At 39.6% G+C, this 22,446-nt stretch overlaps 2 protein-coding genes across 6 annotated transcripts in view; one reads left to right on the top strand and one right to left on the bottom strand.

Moving 5' to 3' along the window:
- The window catches only part of LOC103468308 (histone acetyltransferase KAT7-like), a 20,985-nt gene extending 17,880 nt beyond the window's left edge, over positions 1–3,105 (bottom strand). For 3 of the 5 annotated variants that reach the window (XM_017306349.1, XM_017306350.1, XM_017306351.1), the window contains exons 1-2: positions 2,925–3,105; positions 984–1,128 (exon numbers count right to left, since the gene is read on the bottom strand). In XM_017306349.1, coding sequence (XP_017161838.1) covers positions 984–1,128; positions 2,925–2,939 — 160 coding nt within the window. In that variant the 5' untranslated portion in view covers positions 2,940–3,105. The remainder of the gene's footprint in view (positions 1–983; positions 1,129–2,924) is intronic. The other 2 variants (XM_008415283.2, XM_017306352.1) reach the window with 1 other exon arrangement.
- A 588-nt stretch (positions 3,106–3,693) lies between these two features.
- Positions 3,694–18,249, top strand: aldh16a1 (aldehyde dehydrogenase 16 family, member A1). The gene is made up of 17 exons (XM_008415280.2): positions 3,694–3,948; positions 6,360–6,459; positions 6,534–6,660; positions 6,748–6,905; positions 6,986–7,063; positions 8,131–8,318; positions 8,402–8,560; positions 8,648–8,806; positions 10,292–10,445; positions 10,657–10,732; positions 11,797–11,902; positions 12,528–12,658; positions 12,749–12,919; positions 14,333–14,537; positions 14,611–14,796; positions 15,954–16,079; positions 16,172–18,249. The coding sequence occupies exons 1-17, from the start codon at positions 3,859–3,861 to the stop codon at positions 16,349–16,351; spliced, it is 2,394 nt and encodes a 797-aa protein (XP_008413502.1). The 5' UTR covers positions 3,694–3,858; the 3' UTR covers positions 16,352–18,249.
- The last annotated feature ends 4,197 nt before the right edge of the window (positions 18,250–22,446 follow it).

Raw genomic sequence — 22,446 nt, 5'->3', positions numbered from 1 at the left:
CCCCTAAGGTGCAGGGCGGTCGGGAAACGTATCGATGAGGAAAAGGCAGACTGACATAAACCTTTTAAAACAACGGAAACAATTTCTGCATTCTGATTTTTGACATTTAAAAGGGCTGTGTTGTTCTGGAATATTTTCATAGTTTCTTTATTACATAAAATTGTTACAATGTTATTTTCTAAATTAACTTGCTGTGATCATCCAGATTCCGTTTCAACTAAAAAGTTCAGCTTCTAATATAAGTTCTGTTATAATATTAACTTAAAGAACTATTTTAAAATATATGTAATAAAGTGTAAATAGTAAATACTGACATTTCTTAAAAAAAAAAAAAAAAAAAAAAAAAAAGTGAAAAACTAATCTCTGAATTCCTTTGAGAAGTAGAGGACTTTATTAATTCATAATAAAATGTTCTCAGCTATATACTGATGTACAGATCCCATTAGCAGTTAGGCTAAGTACTGATGTACTGTTGTCCGTTTTTCAATAAATTATTGAAATTATTTTATTGTTCAGCATTACTAACGTCTGAAAATGGTAGAATTCTAACCAAAAAATAATTGTAGATAGTTTACTGGCAAACTTTTGAAGATTTTTGTGACCTTTATTCAACCGTGTCTGCCTGTGGCCGGCACTCGAACCACAGACAACTGCCTCTGTAGCCAAGTTGCACTGATGGCAATATATTTTTAAAATGGTAAATTTTTGTTATGACATTTTACATATCTTTAAGAAGAAAAACAGAAGTCAAAATCTGAGGTTTCATAACATAATAAGTTTAATTTTTTTTTAAAACTTATACAGCATTTTTCCAATCGGAAAATAAGTAGATAAAAATTGGGCCCTAAAATATTGCTAACAACCCTGAAAAATGGGCAAAGTTTTAAGAAAGAAAAATTTTTCCTTTTAACCACCAACTTGTTAAAAAATAGACTAATTTTATGGCCTTGTTTACTTATTTAACAGTGGTAGGAACAGTTTACCTTGTGAGCTCTGGCTGAGGCGCAGGGATGACCGAGTCAGGCGCGTACTGCTGCGCCGACGCGCCCTTACTGCAGCTTTGACGTGTTCGAGGTCGGCGGAAAAATCTGAGTCCTCTGTTCCATCCGAGCTGCTTCCTGCCGTTCTCTGAGAAACCAGAAACAGTCAGCAAAATATCTCTTTGTTTTGTTTTTTTTAATCAAAAACAGCATGTGTATATGCTGTATATATAATATATGCATAGAATTTTATCCCCCTGCCCGTTTCTTTTTACCAGTGATTTATTTAGCAGAGATCCCATGTTGGACGGGAAACATCACCCCTTCTATTTATTACCTTCAGCTCATCATCTCCTGTTGGAACTTTGTCAAGAAATCCTTGAAATAAGCCTTTGGATTGAGCAAAACCCAGGTTTTATTCCTGTGCCACAAAAGTACGCGTGCCGCCTGAATTATCACTGTTAAGTACCTTTTGCTTTCCAATTATTAATTAACTAACAGTACAGTATGACAGATAAAATTAGTTTTAAAACAATCAGCAGATTGTTTTAATAACAAAAAATATATTTTTATAATGAAAAGTATTATAAAATAGATACATTACCAATTCTTTGTAAAAACAGAAAAGTTTGGAGTGAGCACTCCTACTTTCCACAAAGATGAGTTCCAATTACATATAAGTATTTTTTGGCTTGCTTTTTATACATATTTCTCTACTTCAGATTTGAAAATGAATAAATAGCTACAATAAACGACAACTCAAACACTACTAAAAAATTGTAAAAGAAAATAAATAAAAAATAGACGGTGAGTATGTATACGGTTCTATACATACTAAGGATTTGCTTAGTATGTATACCAATCCTTAGAGCTCCAAGCATAAAACTTATTTATAATTCTCTATAAATAGATCAATAAGTAAAAGTTTTTTGTCATCCATGGTTACTTGTGAACCAAAATAAGCTTACAGTAACTGCGATAGGCTTAGCTAGAACTGCCCCCCTCCATTAAAACTGCCTGGGGCCTCATCCAAGATTGGGCCGCCCCTGCCTACATGTATTTAAACATTWATGCATGTAGCAAATATTGAACCTCAGAGAAACTCAACTGCAGCAATTAAGAAGACACCTCACGGAACTATGGAGGTCATTAAATATGTAACCGTCATCGATCATATACCAAAAGTCAATAAATTATACACTAGAACTGTAAACTGTAAGGATACACTGACATCAGCTGACGTACAAGCAACAGTAAACATTTGCATTTGTAGTAGAGAAATAAAACTGCTTTCGTGCTTTTGCCTTATCCTCCAAAAAATGTTCCAAGACGCGACATCCTGGTTGAACCGTTTGATCCAGACGAAAATATGGGTAAATGCTTTGGCAGCATGGCTGCATATTTGACAACTTCACAACAAGAGGGCCGTGCATCCTATTTGCATTTCACCAATTAAGTTAGAGGTGAGGCGGGACTTGCACAAGTCCAACCAATTAACGCAACCGTAGTTCAAACTCCGTCCAATCGGAGCGTTGTTTTGGTGTAGAGCGTTCTATCCTGTGGAAACCAAAAAACAACCCRTCCTCATCCGTTTGCTAGTGACCGTTACAAGCCGTTAAACTCCGTTCTGTCCATAAACACGGCAAGTTGGAGGAAGAGCCAACCTAAACTAGTAATCAAAGAGTAATAAGACGTTTAAGAAACAACAATAATTTCTTGCAACTACGCTGTAAATGTGAGCTAGCTTAGCTTAATAGCTCTAGCACAAACATAACTCTTATTGGAGTGAGTTATTAAAACATGCGCAGTTTGTTATTAACACCTTGAAGAAAAACATTCAAGCGCCTCAGCGGCGTTCGTTTTCCAGCCTCAGTTTCATTTCCACGGCTAACATTAGCCATGACGTTTTACTGCACTGCCACAGCCTCTAACGTCGTCTCTCACCTTTCTCCGTGGCATATCTTCAGCTGTGGAAGTATCTTATCCTTTACTTTTTATGGAAAGTATTCAAGCTTCCATATAAGCTGCAAAAGAGAAACGCCACCAAAGCATAACATGGACCAACTCGGCTGGAAGAAGCGCACAAATTTCCCCGCACTTCCTTGAGTGCGGAGCAAGTTCGGTACGTTGACAAAATAGCTCCGCCAGATGATGCCACGCCACTGAGCTTAAAAAGTCGTTTAGATGTTTTAATATTTTCTAACAAATATAAATGGATTAGAATAAAAATGTTTTTTGAAATAATAATTATGTGTGTCATAAAGTGTTAATACCTTTGTTTTGTATCTCGACCACAACACCGGTGTCACGTTAAGATGCGCACCCCCCCCGCAAGTTGCGCCTCTACACAATATTTTACGGCTTCGTTTTTATCGAGAGGGTGCACTTAATGGACTCCTACACGAGAATACCGGTCTCTTGAAATAAATAACTCAAGAAATGACCACCAAGGTCTTTTCAGCACTTTATAAATAACATTCTATCCCTTTTTAAATAAATTTAACTGCTTTATATTGGTTTTTTATTAAATTGTCATTCATTCTCTTTTTTTTTAAGCAAACAAATAATTAAAATAAAATTATTATCATTACATATGATTTTTTTTTCCAACATGACGTTATTTTTTGAGTCAGTTTCCTAAATGTTCTTAAATGTACCATGGCTTGACCATAAAAATCAACATATAAGCTCAATGATGTGATTCCTCCGTTCCTTCATGCTACCGAACACATTTTGGTGGTGGAACATGAACACCGGAAGTAAGTAGGAGTAAACCCTCTCGCGGTGGATGTAGAGTAATAGGTCGGTGGTCTTGCTTTATAGTTAAGCCCCAAACGGAGACGGCGTGGTTTCCCTTTTATACCGAGTCCTAACTATTATGGCTGATAGCACCAACCCGACGGTGTACGAGATTTTTCAAAGCATGGAGCAGGGACCAGCTGCAGCTACTAGCACTGCCATTGCTCAGGTGAGTTTTCCAGTCTAATTTACTGCGGCTAACGTAATGAATTCGCTGTAGTTGCATTAAAAAGCCTATATGTGGCTACATAGACATGTATATACAGCAGTGGTGCACGGCCAGTGCAGCCCTGTTTAAGCCATGTGAAGCTCATTAACTGTTAGCTGACTGTAATTCACATGTGACTTCTATCAGTGGACAGGAACAACGTCAAACGAAGGAGCTACGAAATATCTGTAACATACGCAATTGTAATTATTGTGTATTATCGGAGCCTTAAAAAATAGCCTAGAAAACAAACAAACTATAGTAACGTCTTCTAATCAGGTTTAAAGACAATATTTTAACCAATTATGTTTTACGTGCAATGAAAAGCTACTATTAAATATTTCTGTTTGGTAAAAACATTTAGTTCGTAGAAACATGAACATGTTTTGCAAACACTGTATTATGTAAATATACTTGGCCCATATGAGCTGAGTTGCATAAATATTTTGGGATTTTTATGAATTTAAACGGTACTCAAGTACGAAAAAAGCGGTTGATCATCAATTGACATTTCACCATTTTTAAAGCGGGTGAACCACGAGTAAACTTGAGCTTGACAGATAGCGTCATTCTTGTAAGCGGTCTTCAACATTTGAACGGTTTCCGATGCTTTTTTTCCCGAGCAGAAAGCAAAACTTCAGCCGCGCGCTGCTCATAAAACTTCTCCATGAAGAAAAACGACGGCTGGGCAAAACGGTTCTTCCAAGAAAATTCACTGCGGGTAGATGAAACCTTCCWCATCAACGCCGCTTGGCACACTGATTGAGAAGGCATGGTTGAACAAATAACTAGCGGCAGAATCGTGTACTACGAAAACTGCGCGTGCASCAGCGTCATTCTGGAAACTTTTGGGTACCCCCTCTATTTACCGTATTTTCCACACTATAAGGCGCACCTAAAAACCTTCAATTTCCTCAAAAGCCGACAGCGCGCCTTATATTCCGGTGCGCCTTATATATGGACCAATATTGAGCCACAACATGTCTAGCAACTACGGTAAGCAGCCGCCGACTTCATTTTCCCCCATAGAAGAAGAAGTGCKCGGTGCATGCTGGGATAGTTGTCAGAACGCTGGTTTGTTAAAGTACGCGGACCGCTTCTTTACTTTGTGGATGTGTAATAATAGAGTACGGAACAAATTGGCAACCCAAACTGAAGTGTCTTCTGTGCGCCTTATAATGCGGTGCTCCTTGTATATGAAAAAAGTTTTAAAATATGCCTTTTATTGAAGGTGCGCCTTATAGTGCGGAAAATACTGTACATATTATGAAGTTATCGTAAATATTTTGGACTCAACATGGAGCTGCTGGCCAGGGAACATATCAATTATTATCATCATTGGTTCATTCTCAGTGATACTCAGGACTACCGATTAATTCATTAGTAAAAAAAATTTTTTTCCTTAATGAATAGGGCACCAACTCTGCCTCCAGCCCAGGGCCCCAAGTTCTTCCAGATCCAGTCCTGGTTTCGTTCCATTCTGTTCTACAGAATGGTTTTATAACTTGAGAAAACTGAAGACTTTCTATAGCGTCCATGACTTTAAACATCCTAAAAAGTTAACCTGTTACATTCAGAGGCTGCTTACTAAAACATGTTTCTCACTTTTATTGCGCAGTTTGTGCATTCTGAGGTTGTAATTTAGTTAATGTTGGGGTGTTTTTTTTAGCTGCGTGTTATGTGGGATGAACACAAAACTATGAAAAAACAGTGCAGATCAAGGTCGAGATCTGGACTTTGATGTCTGTCAATCATTGCCACATTCCATCCAGCCTGACCAGTCCCTGTCAAACAGAGGAGGCATCCTGGTCACCAATAAACTGAGAGCCTTAGTTCGAGTCATTCTTGCCCCCATTGGCCCATCAGAGCTTTTAAAGAATTAAAGAATGTAATGTGAGGCAGATTTGTTGGTATCATTGGCAAAGATGTGTAAAAAGCCATAAAAAAAATCAGAATAATCTCCAACTGACTTTTTTTTTTTTTTTTAAGAAATTCAACTTTTTGGAGAGAAAAATCCCACAATATTAAATCATGCTCGTGTACGTACCGCTCTACGTGCTGATAGTGAAGAGACAACTTACAGTTACATGGAAACTGCTCATTGGCGGCCATGCTAACTAGCCTTAGCATCAATGAGTGATTGACAGCAGTAAGACCCCGCCTCCCTGGCTCTGATTGGTTGTTTCTGACTTAACGGTGTATTTCTGCAGACGTAGGCAGACAAATTTCTTCAACAAGAATTTCACAGAAATGATTTCACAGAAATCTGATGTTATACGCTAATGGCATAGTGTCAGTTTCTAACAAATATGGAAAAATTGCACATTATTCATATTGTTTAAGGATTCATTTCTGTTCCTGCGCTCCATCAGGCCTGGTTGGACCATCACTGCTGTTCTCTGGGTTTCTTCATGGATGGGAAGTTCATCCTGCCAGCAGACAGACGAAGCCTCTCCCTGACTGATTCCAAAGGTGACAGCTGTGTCCGTGTCAGCTGACAACGTTTGATCAGAAATATAATTTCATGTTTCATCCCGTTTCCCCAGGCGGCGTTGTGTGCAGCACGGTGTGCGCTGAGGACGCTGACGTTTCCCAGTGTGCTTCTTCTGCTGCCGCCGGCTGGAAGTCCTGGAGCAGCCTGAGCTGCTCCCAGAGAGCTAAGACCCTGCTGAGGTTCGACTCGCACACACTGAACCCACGCCGCTCTGCCAGGCTTTGTTTGAGCCGCTAACCTGGATGCTTCATGTCCGCCCCGAACAGGTTGGTGGGCGTCCTCGGGCTGCACGGTCAGTGTGTGTCGGAGCTGTGTGTGCTGTGTGAGGCGTCCTGCTCGCCCACCGCCCTGGTCAGGCTGCTGCAGTACTACAGCGGCTGGGCTCAGCTCAGAGACACGCTCATACCCGACTGGACGCCTGTCGGTGAGAAATCAGCGATGCTGTGTTTTATTTTTATTTCATTTTCAAGGTTTTTGAATTAATTTGATTGTTTTCTCTTCCAGGCGTGGTTTTAGTCGTCTCTTCTGATGACTGCTCTCTCTATTCCCTCATGCTCAAAGTCCTGCCAGCACTGGCCATGGGTAAAACACACACATCTGGACCTACGATACAGTTTTTGTTTTGACATCTAAACCTTTAAAATAGTCACAAACATTCCACACATAGCTGTGGTTTTTTTTTATGAAAACAAATATCTCCGCCACATCATTTAAAAAAATGTAGCACAAAGTTAAGACCTATATCAGCCAGTCAGATTGCTTCAAAACATCCGCAACTTCCTGTTAGCAGTTAAACATGGCACCAAAAGCTTAATTTGTGTGGACAGATATATGCATATAGGTTGAGCTATAGAATATAACGTTAAATAAAAATAAAAAAAAGAAAATGTCCATTGTGAATCATCAACGTATGAACATAGTGGTGCATTATTTGTCGCCGACTGTAATGCGAATGACACCAAATCTCCGTTTTCCCATGTACACACGCAAATCTTGACTTTGGAAGGAGTTTTTCTAATCAGTTTTAGCGGAATTAAACAGTATTTGTGTGGACGAGTGGAAAAAAATAGCATAAAATGTATTAGTTTTCCCAGATGTCCGGTTAAGTGTGGACGAAGACTAAGATGTTTTCAATGTGCCTTGAAAAGCTTCAATACCCCTTGAACTTGACCACAAGCTTTAAAATACTCTTAAAGTCTTAAAGTAATGTTCTGTGACTGGAGGTGGTTGAGGCTACCAGTAGCTAGTTGCTAAAATATCATTGCTAGCTAGCTTTTTTTTTTTTGCATTTGCCATTTGTAATTTCAAATTTATCGCCATTTGGCTGGACAAAGTTTACACATTTGTGTGGAGATGTAGGTCTTAATATCTATTCATAATGTTTTAAAAAGACTTAAATTCTTGTATTTTGAAGATTAAGGCCTTGAAATGTCTCAAATTCATTTTAAGAAGTAAGTCGGCCTTAAACATGGGATTCTGTTTCCAGTTTTTACTTTTAAGCATAAAAAAAAATGTATGTTGATCTTTCCCATACAATTCTAGCGAAGCATTGAAACTTGCGTTTAGAAAATTTTTACACAATGTAAGATACATGAAGGGGTGTGAACACTTTAGCAGGTTGTTGTACCAGTGCTCCCTGTTTGTTCCAGGAAACTCTGTGATTGTCGTTCCCGGTCGGAGCGCCGCCCCTCCAGCGCTCCTCTTAGCGCAGCTCTTTACCGGAGCAGGGCTTCCTGCCGGGACGCTTAACATCCTAACAGGAAGTGATGTCACGTTGGGCGCCAAAGTGTCCCGGAATCCCGACGTGAGATTGATCGCTTACTGTGGCAACAAGCAGGTGTGTTGCATGTCTGACGGTAGAATTAGCATCCGTTTGTTGAATTATTTTTACATCTGACCTTTCACCCCGCTCCCTCTCAGGACGGGCTGGCTCTGTGTAAGGCCTCAGCAGGGATGGGCGTCCCCGTGTCCGTCTCCTCGTGCATTGGTGCTACCTGCCCCTTTATCATCTTTGAGTCAGCTGACATCGACAGCGCCGTGGATGAAGTCATACAGATTGCTTTCAAGAAGAAGAAGGAGGTGGAACAAGAAGCAGCTGTAGCTTGTCTCTTGTTTTCTGTAAATCCACCAAAGTGTTGAGTTGTAAACTTTTCTCTGTGCCTTCAGGTCCACTGGGTGCTGTGTGTTCAGGAGAGTGTGTCAGACAGCATTGTGGCCCGGCTGAAGCTGCGCATGGCGGGCATGAAGAGTGTACCTCTGAGCAGCGACGCAGACAGGGTCCTGGTGGATGCTGCAGTACAGGAGGCTCTGCAGCAGGGGGCGACGGTTAGTTTCAAATGCCCAGGAATCTACGAATGCTTAAAAATGTAATGCTGGATTCCAGTTGTAGTCGAAACTATGACAAAGTCAACTGAAAAGCGAAATCACATCCCCCACTGGGAAAATGGGATCAGCTTCAACTACCACCAGTTACAACTTATAAGACTTCACGTTTCAAAATGGCCACTCCTCGCAAATTAAAATGGAAAGTAAAGCTTAAACGATGTTTGCAAACACTGTTTATGGGCATCGCCATGTTGAAATTCTGACTTCTTAACCAGAGCGCCTTCACCCGGAGTCAAACCCAACTCTGAGTTTCCATTTCCCAGGTGACTGGAACACATCAAAATGAACCCCTGTGTGAAAGCAACTCCAGACCAGTTCCGCCAAAGTGGGCGGAGCCAGGAGACACTAAGGGGTGTGGCCAATCGTTGGGTTGACAAGAGAAATCTCTGTGGCCAACTTATCCACTGTCTCTCTATATGTTGCCATTTTTCAGACCCCAATGAAAACTTTTTTTTTTTTTCCCTAAAAAGGCGACTATCAACAATCTGACTTGTGCCTTTTTTCTTTGTTACTGGAGACTTTTATGGCAACAACATGTGAAAGCACCAGATGGATTTCTAGTCAAACGCCTGCCTCTGTGATGTAAACATCAACCAAGCTTTACTGTTTGTAACCAACAGGGAGATGATTTTCTGTGTATCTTTAATCTGGATATTTTACTTTGGTTTTTATCTCTTTATAAACAAAGTTATTAGAAATAAGTACCCTTATTAAGATTCCACTGCAGCAGCCACCATTTAGCCCAAAGGGGGCAGCAAAAGAGGGTTTTGGCAAAAATATTGCAGAACTGAACAAATTTACACTAAAGTGTCAACATTTCCACAGAAACAGAGATGGTAAGATGAAGAGCATACTTGGACACCATCTGCAAAAAATGTTGATTTGAGGATTAGTCACACTTTAAGATCTCATAGAAAAATAGTTTCTAGACTTGTCACAAGTTGTTTTTAGTTAGTTTTGTTCTTTAATTGCACTTTAAGGGTTTTGGAACTTTTGTCTTGAAATTTCAAAGCTATACAAAAATGTGTCGGAACAAACTGACACTCACACCGCCTTCCAAAAGTATTTATATTTAAAAAAAAATTTTCAGGTTAAAACTGCCTGTTTTTTTTTTTGTTTGTTTGTTTGTTTTTTACAAAAAGTCTGTACTTGCACCCAGTGCCTCAGAGTCGGTGTTTCTATAGAACTACCTTTAGCTGCTAACAGCTTGCTTTTGTAGGCGCTCAAGCGTTCAGCCATGTTTTGTTTTTTATGGAATAGGTCGAGCTCAGCCAGACTGGATCAAGAGCTTCTTTGAACAGCGATTTTCAATACTGCTGCAGTTGGATTTAGCTCTAAAAAGGGACTAAACATGAATTCTGTATGTTAGCTGATGGAATCAGGACGGGGTTAAAAGGTTTTTCCGTTTTGTGTCCCCGTCCTCAGCTGGTCCAGCCCTGCGGTGCCAGTCCCGGGGCCCGGTACCCGCCCACGGTGCTCTGTGGGGCGGCCCCCTCCTCTCCGTATGTCGTCACCCCCCCTCCTGGGCCTTTGCTGCCTTTCCTGACGTTCAGGAGCAACACAGAAGCTGTGCTGCTGGGTAAACAAACGACACTTTAAAAAATGTGCCATTCTGTCAAACTCCCCTTTTACTGAAGCATTTTTAAAATTCAGGGAATAGCATCTGTTGCTGAAACATAATAGCTTTCTACATGGATTTCACTGTTGTTCATTGAATCAATCACATATTTAAATAAAATTTGACCCCGGGTGTTTGGCGCTGTCATTGTTGTCGCTCTGTTTCCACACAGGGAACCACAGCCCTCATGGCCACGCAGCGTCCATCTGGACTGAAGACCTCACCCTGGCTCTGGAGACCGCTAAGAGGTTCACATTACTAACCATGTTTTTGTTTTGCTACCAAAACGCATCATCACATCACTCTTAAAGGGGCATTATTATGTAAAAATGACTTTTTTGAACTTTACATCATGTTGTAATGTCATTCCTTCATCAAAAACATACCTGGTGTGTTGCCTTGATTCTTTCATGCATGTTTGAGAAATCCTTTAATCTCCATGGCAACCATTCAGCTGCGCAAAACACTTGGGCGGACCTAGCTCTGTCCTCCTCAAAGCTACAGTTTCCAAGCTTCTGCCTGAGAGAGCAGCTGTACTCAGCTCCTTCAGACTAGCCAGCAGCAGTTAGCAAACACCCGGTGGAACTGCAAATCAGCTAAGCTCATTATATGAGCTACTTCTCAGTGCAACGTTAATTTAATAAAATGTTAAAGAGTTAATAGAGGACCCATGTTGTAATGACTTGCTGAAGGCGGAGTTTCAGAAAGAGCAGGAGTTTTTAAAGAGACAGAGGCTCAATTTCAAGGAGTTAAATTATGAAGTAAAATTTATTTTAAGTTATATTTGATATATAACACATATTTATAGGAGCTGAAGGTAATGTAGTTACTGCATTATGCTATAAAATGGCACTATGTGCCTGGAAAATGCATAGCACTGCTCCTTTAATATCTGTAAATATTTTTAGAACTGTTAAGTTAGTCCCTCCAATTTTTAGCAGTTTCTCAATCATGGAAATTAACCCCAAATCATCAGACCCGAGAATTTTTTCACGCTAGTGCATAATTGTTACCTCATTGCAAATTCTCTGGAAAAATTGTATTAAAAAAAACCAAGCAAACCTTGGATTTAAGTGATGCCAATTCTCACCTGCAGGTGGCAGTTCTTCTTACTTCTACTAAGCTGCTGCCTCAGCCTTACTTCATGTTCATGACTGATATATCGAGTGACACGTAGTCACGTCATGTACCGTCATGTATAAGTGCAAATATTCAAAAAATTCCTTGCTAATATTTGTATTGTAGAAGCCCAAATGTCATGAAACTCTTGTTGATTTTTTTCTATCCTCTTCCTGTGACTGTTTCCCTCCAGTCTGTCTGTGGGCTCGGTGTGGGTGAACTCCAGCTCCGTCTCCGATCCGTGTTTTCCCGTTTCCGGTCACAAAGACAGTGGAACCAGCACCGACGGAGGACAGGAGGTGAGTTTGGATCTTTTTTCACCATGGCAACAGTTTGACTGTTCATCCCTGTGAAGCCACACAGCTGACTACAGTAAAACACAATAAGCAATATTTTCATTTCGAACCCACTTTCGCTGCTAACTGATGCAATAAATAGACATATGAGCTAAAAAATTTTTTTTAATAGTTTTTAATCTGTTATTCAGGTTATTTAACCATCAGATTGGTACAAAATGCTAATATATCCATTCAGTGTTCCAGTGTTAAAGGAAGCAGAGCTACAGGATATTTCCCCCCCTTAACCTTTTTTACATGTTGTCACATTACAACTATAAACATCAACATGTTGTTTGGACAATACAACACAAACAATTATGTAACTGCAAAGTGAAAGACAGTATTCGGTTCCCTTGAGTCATTCATGCTTTGTAGAATCCTCTCTGAGCTCAAGCTCAGTCAAACGGCGCAGAGAGCATCTGTGAAGATTAATTTTAAAGTTTTGCCACAGATTGTTCTTTGGCTTTAACAACTTTTCAGACTAAAAAATTCTGGTATAGATCTGAATTAGAATCTGCAGGCCAAGCTATTTAAAGAACTGTGATTGGTGCAGTCCTACTAATAACAACTCTTATCTCTCCTCCAGGGTCTGTACCAGTTCCTGCGTCCTTCCTTTTCTTCGTCTCTTCCTCGCCCGTCTCCTGTTTCTTTGGAATACTCAAAGTTTGGAACAGAAGCTGCCCAGGTTGTCATTCCTGATAGCCCAGGCGGTGCCAGGCAGGTTTTTAATTCTCCCCAGATTAAACAATACACTATAGAGTAGCTAGCACAGAGGTAAATGTTTCTCTCTCTCTCTCTCTGTGACAGCATCCCTCAGTCCTACCCTCAGTTTGTCGGCGGTAAAGCATGTAAATCGGTGTCAGGCTGCAGTGTAGCTGTTCAGGCACCAGGGGGCGACAGCGTCCTGGCCTTTTGTCCCGATGGAGGCCGCAAAGACGTCCGGAATGCCGTGGAGGCTGCGATCAAAGTTCAACCTGGGTGAGAGCTTTGAGCACATATTCACAAATAAATGTGAATATGTGCTTTCTTTTCATTTTCAGCACAATGAAAAGAAACATGCTCTAACTAAGGAAGAGACGGGTTTTTATTCAGCTGGTTACAAGAAAAAGGAAAGGAAGAAAAAGAAACAAAAAACAAGAAAAAGACAGGAATGTCTTTTTCCTCTCAAAGGAAGAAAGAGGGAAAAGGCAAAAACAGAAGAAACATAAAACAAGACAGAAAAAAGCACAAAGAAACAAAGAAAAATACACAAGCGATTTAAATAAAAGACGAACCTGAAACCTTTAACAAAACTGATGTCTCCCTTTAACTTACAAATATTTTTGTAAACCTACATCTCTAAGGTTGCACAGTCAATAACCAGGCCACATCTGTTTATGCTGGTATTAAAGATGGGAAGGAAAAAACATTCAGAAACTAGATTTTGTCCCTTTACAGTTGAGTAAAATTGCAGCCAACTGGAAGAAAGTAAAAAATAAACATTAAACATTTTCTATCATTTGTATTACGTAGGCTGACCAAGGCCAAAACATGTCCGCACATACAGTAACTAGCTATCGTTAAGTGGAGCTTTTCAAGTTCAGACTCAGAAGAAAACACATTTTATTGTCTCTGTGTGCTCCTCTTGTTATTCCCCCCTAGTTCAACGTGATCGAGATAAGACTGTTCCTGCTGAGTCAGACAGTCTCTGAACAAAGTCCAGAGATTAATCATCAACAGAGAGTGATGAAACGATTTGTAATAAACACATCGTCTCCGATCCCAACAGCTGCTGGCAAAACTCTGTAAACGTTTAGAGTTGGTGATCACACACCCAAATATGACGGAGCGACACAAAGTGGTGTGAATGATGGAGCAGAGCTGCAGCTAGCGATTAGATTAGCGATCGAGTTATTCCAACAATTAATCGGTTATTCCAACAATTTATTGGACAAATACAATTAGCACTTTCTACAGAGTTGTTACTTATCTGCTTAAGTTTGTTTTGTACAAAATTAAGAATACATGAAAAATGGAAATAACTGATTCAATTCCTTGTTTAAATAAGAAAATAAACATTTTATTTCCCAAAAATGAACAACAAAGCATTCATTTAGTGAACAATCAATCATTTGCAGCAAAAGATGAATTTGCATGTAAAGTAGAATACTTATAAATGTGATAAGCTCAGCCCCTTCTGCTTGACTTAACATGGTTGCAGTGTAGGACTGACCTGTTGATTTATTTTTTGTATTAACTGGACAGAAAAAGATTCTTAATTGGAGATTTATTTTTCAAAATTTGAACCAGGTGAAGCTAAAACTGCTGGGTGGAACATATTTATTTCCACAGACCCATTTGTTAACGTCAAAGTCCAGTAAGAATTATTCTAACACTCCTTCCCTCCTTCAGCTGGATGAGGAAGAGTCCGTCTGCACGCGCTCAGTCGCTCTACTCTCTGGCTAAAGGTTTGGAGTCCAGGAGGAAGGAGGTTTCTGCGTCGGTCGGCGCCCAGCTGGGGGTTCCAACCGAGGAAGCTGACAGAGAGGTGGAGCTCAGCGTTGGCCGGCTCAACGTCTGGGCGGCGTACTGTGACAAAGTACAAGGTGGCTCCCCGGTGAGGCTCTTAGCATTTCTGCAGCGCCGCTCTTCACTGTGGTCAGCGTTGACCGTCGTCTCCTCTTCCTCAGCCCATGACCCAGTCCGGCGCCGCGCTCTCCTTCCCCGAACCACTGGGGGTCGTCGGGATCATCTTACCCGACGACGCGCCCCTCCTCTCCCTGGTTACTGTTCTCGGGGCAGCCATCGCAACAGGCAACGCGGTCGTCATGGTGCCCAGTCAGAAGTTTCCACTCCCCGCATTGGCTTTTGTTCAGGTAAAATAGCAATCCAGCGCTGATGCAACAGATACAGAGACTCAAAAAAAATATTTATGAAGTTCATATTAGGGATGCACAATATATCAGCATTAACAACGGTATTGACCACTGCTAGTAATTTTTTAAACGTATCAGTATGAATCCAATAAAAGAAACTGGGCCAATAACAACTAGTTAACATCTTATTGCAGTTTGTGTTTCTTGGGATGTGGTTGACCATTGGGCGCACCGATAAATTTGGCCGGCCGATCAATCAGCTCCAATTTCCTTGAATTTGGAAAATCGGCGATCGACTAATGTTTACATGTGAAACCGATCGTATTCACTAACCTTATCTATCCCGACAAAAGTCTGACAATTAGCTACTAGCTGATTACAAATTTGTTCAAAACTTAGTCAATATATTGGGGGGGGGGGGGACTATTTCAATTGCGGTGTTTCCATTAAATATGAAATGCAGTTAAAATCACAAGTGAATACGTTTGTTTTTGTAACAGGTTTTTAAGAAACATGCTTCAGAATCATCCTCCAAATAATTCCTGTCATCTTTTTCTTTGTGGTTTTCACCATTTTCAACATCTGCTTGTTGACCAATGTGACTCGTTTGATGTGAAAAAGTGTTTCCATTGCATTTTTGCTAAATAAACCAATTTACGGCTGAATAAGCACCTCATCTTAGCTGCAAAATGTTTTATCAATAATCAAAATTACCGTGTTTCCATCAAGCAAATTTATTTTCAGAATGCCAATTTGTGGAGTTATATGACCAATGGAAACACAGTTACTGTTCCCTCTTTATCTGCCATAGACAAACCTGTCCACCAGGTCACCTCTACATGGGCCTGGCTAACAGCAGTCACCTTGCTGTGGCCTACTTAGCAACTTTGTCGCAATATTTAGCAACTTTTCATATATAAAAAAAAAAGTTGGTATTGGCCTAAATCGGAATCGGTTCACCCGTAATTGGTCATTTGTTGAAAGGGTTTAGCTATATTGGTTATCAGCCGACAATAATATTGATTTTCTTAATCAGCCAAACTTTTTAAATCAGTGCATTCCTTGTTTATATCCTTCAGAATCTCATTTTAAGACGTTTTCCTGATCTCACCTGCATTCAGATTTGTATCTTTCGTGCATGTTTTGGTCCTCATCAGGTGCTCCAGTCCTCTGACCTGCCTGCAGGTCTGGTGAACATCATCACGGGAAATCAAGACCAGCTCACGGTGGCGCTGGCTAATCACAGCGTCATCAAGGCCATCTGGTACTGGGGCAGCGCCCAGGTGAGGACGACACACTACCATCGTTAAATATAATAGTATATATATATAATGTGTATAATCTGATCATGTCTCTCTCCTGTGTGTTATTTCAGGGCTGTCAGTACTTGCAGCACACCTGCACCAGCCCGCTGAAAACCCTCAGGCTGTCCTGGCAACAGGGCGGGGAGGGGCGCGGCGCAGCCCCGGACTGGGCTCAGCCTCACCCGACCTTTCTGGAAGACCTATGGAGAAACGCAGTCCAGTGGAAAAGCGTGTGGATTCCGACCGCGTGAGACGCTGACCCCGTCCAGCAGCAGAGAGAACAGAAGGATGTTTGGTTATTAGTTCTTATTATCAGCAATACTCAAGATGATTTACTCACTTTTTACATTCTGTCCGAATATATCAAATATATGAGGACCATTTTTTAAATTATTATTATTCACAAAAAATGTTTTCACTGGCAGTACTTCTTCATACTGTCAAAGTAAAAAGTGCAATTCAAACTGAACAGTGCTGACATGATGTTATATTTTGTGTTGAAATCATTTCATTTTCTCTGGATCTATCAGTGTTACACACATATTGGATAATGCTATTAAAAATCTCTGACAGATGTCAGTAAAGTGTCAGCTTTAAAGTGTGAGACATTGAGCTCGATTTGGCCAAACCGCAGCAGGGTTAGTGGGCGGGGCTTCTGTCTCCATGGTTTCAGCTCATTCACTCATTTAGTGAGTTGAAACGTCTGGACTTAAACATAATACGGTTATTGCGACCAGTCTTCATTTAAATGTCACTGTTTTAACGAATACTGTGCCTTCCAGAATCTTCAGACCCTCTGAATTTTTTTTATTACCTTTTTAACCTAGGTTTGCACCAATAGATCCTTAATTTTTGATGATCGGCGGTCGGCTGATTTCTTACATGTGAAACCAATATTTTCTACCTCTGCAAAGATCGTTGTCACTATGTTTGGAGACATTTCAAATAGGGATGCACAATATATCGCCACTAACATCGGTATTAGCCGATATTAGTAATTTTTTTTAGCATGTCAGTATCGGTCCAATTAATAAAACTGGGCCGAGATGAACAACCAATATTGTTCACATCGGTTTCTGGTCTCTTCAGTAGAGAAATGTTAGTAGAGAAATATTAGTCAAATAAAAAAATATCGGCCACAACAGTAATATTAATGTTGGATACCAACATCAACACAAACGTTCATATGTGTGCATCCCTAATTTCAAACAAAAACAAAATATTGGCTAGTGAAGCTTCTTAATAATTGGTGATTGGCCAGGAAACTGCAACTGGTGCACCACTAGTTTAAACGTGACTTTATGGGTATTTCATCTAGATTTTTTTTTTTTTTTTGACAAATGAACACAAATGGTGCATCATTATGAAGTAAAAAGAAGAGAATTTACGAAGTCTAAGTTTGTACACTTGGATTAGGCGACCTCTGAAGGGATTTTATTGCACTTGATTTTATTCAGGGGTGTCAGTGAAGGACCTGAATGTAACAAATCCCTTTGCCAGGGATTTGTTACATTTTTACGACATTTTATCTTTCTCTTTTCACTTCAAAAGGACGCACTACTATCATGTTGGCCTGTCACGTAAAATCCCAATGAAATAAACTGAAGTTTGTGATTTATAACGTGACAAAATGTATAAAAGATGAAAAAAGTATCAATATCTTCAAAAGGTCCTAGATAAACAGTTTTGATCAGTCTCTAACATCTTACCTAACTGCCTTACTGTTACACACCAGAGGTCTATTCAGGTCCACCAGACTGAAGCGTCATCATCATGGGCTTCTGAATGACTTGTAGTGTTAACTGCTTAAAGTGACTGAGCTTAGCTTTCCCAGAAGGCTTCTGTGTTAACAACGGTTACATCTTTGTGGAATCGTGCCTGTATCTGTGGCCAAGTATAAACAGGACCGTCAGTGACTTGGCAAAAAAAAAAAAGCTAGCTCAGTTAAAAATGACTTGTATGTCTTTATTACTGTACCATAAAACTGTAACAGAGGCCATGGGTTCACTATGCAATGTAAACCTTCTCTTCATGATGTGAACATCTATGTCGAAATTGTGAGATTAAATGTATTTTGAAATTTTTGTTACCACAGACTCGCCAGGTACGTTTCTGTCCTAATCCATAAATTAAAGAATTACACAAAGTATGCAATTTGTTGTGTAACTTAGTGCCTTAATGAGTGATCTTAAATGCATTTCTTTATGCTTACCAGATTTCACATGTAGATTTGTTGCTTTTTAGTTTACAAATTTAGAAATAATTTTATTGCTAGTTTATATTTACCCAGAACTCCTTGTATTATTGCTAATACGCTAGCCTAACCATTTCTTTCCACTCTTATCTCTCTTCGCTGCTCCATCTGGGCTTCTTCCCAATGAAGTGAATTTCTCCGTTACTATTTCTTACCGGACCAATCGGCAAATCGAAGGAGAAGTTGTGAATGATGACATCGATTTTCTGTGCTTTCTAAAAAGTTTTAGCAATAGCAGCAGAGGAAATGAACAGTCGTTCAATGCATGTTGGTCACACTTCAAAATGTTGAATTAACGTTAACAACCGCCTCGTTGGGATTAGTACTTTTCTCTTCGTAGTGAAGGACGGTTTTTCACAGCGCAGGCAATTTTCGGTAAGCTTCATAGTGTCAAACTAGCACAATACCTACATCACGGCCAAATGTTAGCAGTTGAGTAAAATTAAAAACTTCAACAGAGTCCACGCCTTCAGCAAGAAATCATTTCTAAATAGCCAAGCATAGAACAAGTAGTTGGATTTTAGCATCATGTAGATGGACCTGGTGCTAATAGTTGTAGTCAAAAGATGTCAGAGAAGCTTTGTGTGTTTTAACATCCACATAAAATCTGTTACTAAATTAGCTTTCGAGCTTGAAAACATTTCCTGAATAAAGAATTTTTTTGGACAGGACATATAACCTCTCCGATTCTGATTTTAACTGGTCAGTTTCCTGACAGATCTGACTTTTTAAACACGGGCCATAAATATTCATAATGGTTGCTGTGTAGACTTCTGGAGGGCAATATTAGCTTGAAGTTAGCTTAATGTTAGCCTGCTTTATCCATTAACTTGTTTTGATGTGTTTAGAATCATTGGATCATCACTTGTGATATTAAAAATCTCTTTGTCTCCACCATGTTCTTTATGTGTTCTTCGTACATGGTCTCCGTCAAACAAACTGTTGTCATCTTAAACTTATTTGACCATAAGACCTACTATGGTCTATTTATGCTGGCATTTTTGTTTCAGAAAACCACTCAGTCTGTTGCAGCACGTAGTAAAACTCACTTCACTGTGGACGGAGATGCAGGTGGCACATAATTAGACGACATGAGTAAAAAGGATTTGCTCCTAGCATCTCATTTTCAGAAACCAGTTTTGCTTCCCTTTTAGTTTTCTCCCAAACTGGTTCCAGCCAGCAGCCTGTTGACGTAAACACCTCTGTGGTCACAAGACCTGTCTCCTCCCGCCGCTGTCTAACCCGAAGAGGAACAAAGTACCAGGAAGCGCAACCGAGAAACCGAGGAATGCCGAGTCACAACAGTGACACAGCACATTTTTAGTGCTGACTCACATCCTACTTCTGAGAAAAAGCTGACTAATAGTGTCAGGTGACAGAAAAAGAGATGGAAAGGCATTGACAGAAATGCAGAGTCACTGTGTGAGTTTAGCTAAAAGTTTTGTAGATTTTAAACTGTGGATCAGAGATACGATCCTGGATTTCAGCTGTGATGCAAATCAACTTTCTTTCTTTGAGGTTTTATTGTTCTTCATTAATTTCATATCTATTTCTGCTTCATTTCTCTATTTCTCTGTTTATTTAAAGGGACAATTCCCATTAATAATCGTAAACTCTTTAAACTCTTTTGTCCGTTGTGTAAATAAAGCTGATTCAGTCCTGCATGCTAATTTCAATTTGCAACCTCTGGTAGCTGAATGGTATAAAACACATTCTGTAAAGACTAAGATTCCCGTGTTAAGGTTTACCGTCCAGAACATTTAGACCACAGTTGCTTTTTATTTCTAAATAAGGATGTCAGCATGTTAAGGAACAGACTTTTTACATATTCAACATTGTTCAGTGCCAAGAATGCAGTTGGTTGCTTCCTCTAATCTCGTGGGGACTTTTTCCACTTTGTCTCACATATTTCCAATTTCATAAGCGTTCCATTGATCAAAATCAAAGATTACAAAATGTGCCAGGAAACATAAACCAAATTGAAAAGACGTTACATTTGGTTACCATGCCTAACCAAGTTTAGTGTATCTAATTAAAAATGTGGTATAAGCACTTTATGTCAAGAGAAGATCTAATTTCTAAGACTGTTTGCAGTTTTTCATGATGCTTTATTTTACAAAGGTAGCATGTCCTACAGCAGTTGTAACCAAATACTTTCAGTCTTGTTTTCTTTCGCTGACTCACAGTTCTCCATGCAGGCCTGAAACTAAAGAGTTAAAGGTGAAGAGGCAACTTGGAGACCAGATATTTGTCACCTAATGCCATCTAAAACATAAGGGTTGATAAAAGTTTGATGAGATAGTACAGCTAAGGTTGTCAAACGTAAATAATTCAACTGAAATGGCCACAGTGTTTTTCTAAGAAGGATGGAACACTCAGCATTTGTGTAATTGCCCTTCAACTTGAGCGACAGGTTCTGCAAAGGTGTCGTTTACTGTACATTCATATTGTCATAGACAACTTTTCAATGTGTGATCTTGAAACTCATTAATTTGTGCTTTAATCAAAGACAAATAAATGTTAGTCAATGTAAATCTAATCTATCTGAGTACGTTACCTTGAACAGGGAATTAGTTTTTATATAGTAACTAGTTTGTTACTTTTTACCACAAACTTCAGTGTATTCCATTGAGATTTTATATGATAAACCAACACAAAGTGATGCATAATTAAGAGGTGGGAGGAAAATGGCGCATTGTTTTTATTCCTTTCTTCTTATGAAAATTCTTTTTTTCTTTTTTAATAAAGTCCAAACGTTGCCCTTTGTCTGCTGTTCAAGACGCCAAACTACTAAACCAAACACTTTCATTGTTCACATAAATTATTAGGATTCTGACTGAGAGGAGTTATTTTTTTAAATTATTTTACTGTATATTTGAATCTGTTTTTATGTGAAACTATGTACTGTAACATTCAGGGTGAAGAAAGGCACCTACAAAAATAAAAAGCATTATTATTATTGTTATTATTCAGTTGTTTACAACCCAAATACCCAAGTAGGCTCTTCCATAACTGAAGTTCGAGTTACATGAATACGGATGAACCTGCTCTGCAACGCGAGCCTCTGATAGAAGCAGTTAACGTTTGTTACGCATCAGCCGTCGATGAATCACAGAGGAACTGTGTTACACAACACCCACAAAGAGAACAGAACAGAGCGATACAATCAAAAGAAAGTATGCATGTAGAAAAAAAATTTATAATACAAGTTTGCACACTGATTTTGTTGGCATTCATTTCTTATCTCTTTGCTTACGAGTACAAGTGTGTCAGTTGATAGGGCGTTAAAAAGTGAATGAAGCTGCTTTGTGAAGCAGGGCTGTGGTTCTACTGTCTGAACATGTCCTAAACAAAGCAGCTGGCCACGAAGACAAGGCCTGACATGGAGGAGGCAACAGATGGAAAGAGGAGCAAGAACAAGTGGAAAATTACTGGCCTGCTGTGATGTGTCATTCTCTTTTACTTCGTTAGGGTTACACGTACTAACATACATTTACAACAAATTACTAAAACAAATAGATAAACTTGCCACATGTTTCAAACTATATCTAACTTGAGTTAGGAAGGTTTGGATGTCAGATATAAAGTTAAAGGACGCTGAGGTCCTGACAAAATGCAACCCTGGGAGTTCCTCTGCAGTAAAACTCTTATTAGGAGAAAGATAGCGACTTTGTTCATAAAAGTTTCAACAGTTTAATGTTTTCTACAATGACATGATGTCTGAGACCTTTTTATGCTTTGTAACGTCTCGCAACATTGCTCTGCTATTGAGTAAAGCCCTGAAAGTCACACTGGTTGTATCCCAATGCCACGTCAGCGGTTTTAGAAGTCATGTGGTGTTTTAGGAAGTAAAAGTTCAGTTTATTGGCTTTGTGCAGCCATAAACTTAGCTACCGTGTTTCAGTAAAGGTCAAATTAAAGAGGACCTCAAAGGTCTGTAGCCCTTTAAAATGCTAGTTTTTATGATCCAAAAACATGAAACGATGACAAATTATTTCACAAAAAAGTATAAAGCAATGACATGGTAAGCTACCATAACAGTGTGGCTATACACGGCTGTACATTATGATGTCACCAGATGACTACGAGCAT

The sequence above is a fragment of the Poecilia reticulata genome, linkage group LG8 (genome assembly GCF_000633615.1).
Source record: "Poecilia reticulata strain Guanapo linkage group LG8, Guppy_female_1.0+MT, whole genome shotgun sequence".
In the NCBI taxonomy this organism is placed as follows: domain Eukaryota; kingdom Metazoa; phylum Chordata; class Actinopteri; order Cyprinodontiformes; family Poeciliidae; genus Poecilia; species Poecilia reticulata.
Note: the sequence above shows the minus strand (reverse complement) of the source record. Positions and strands in the feature narration are given on the sequence as shown.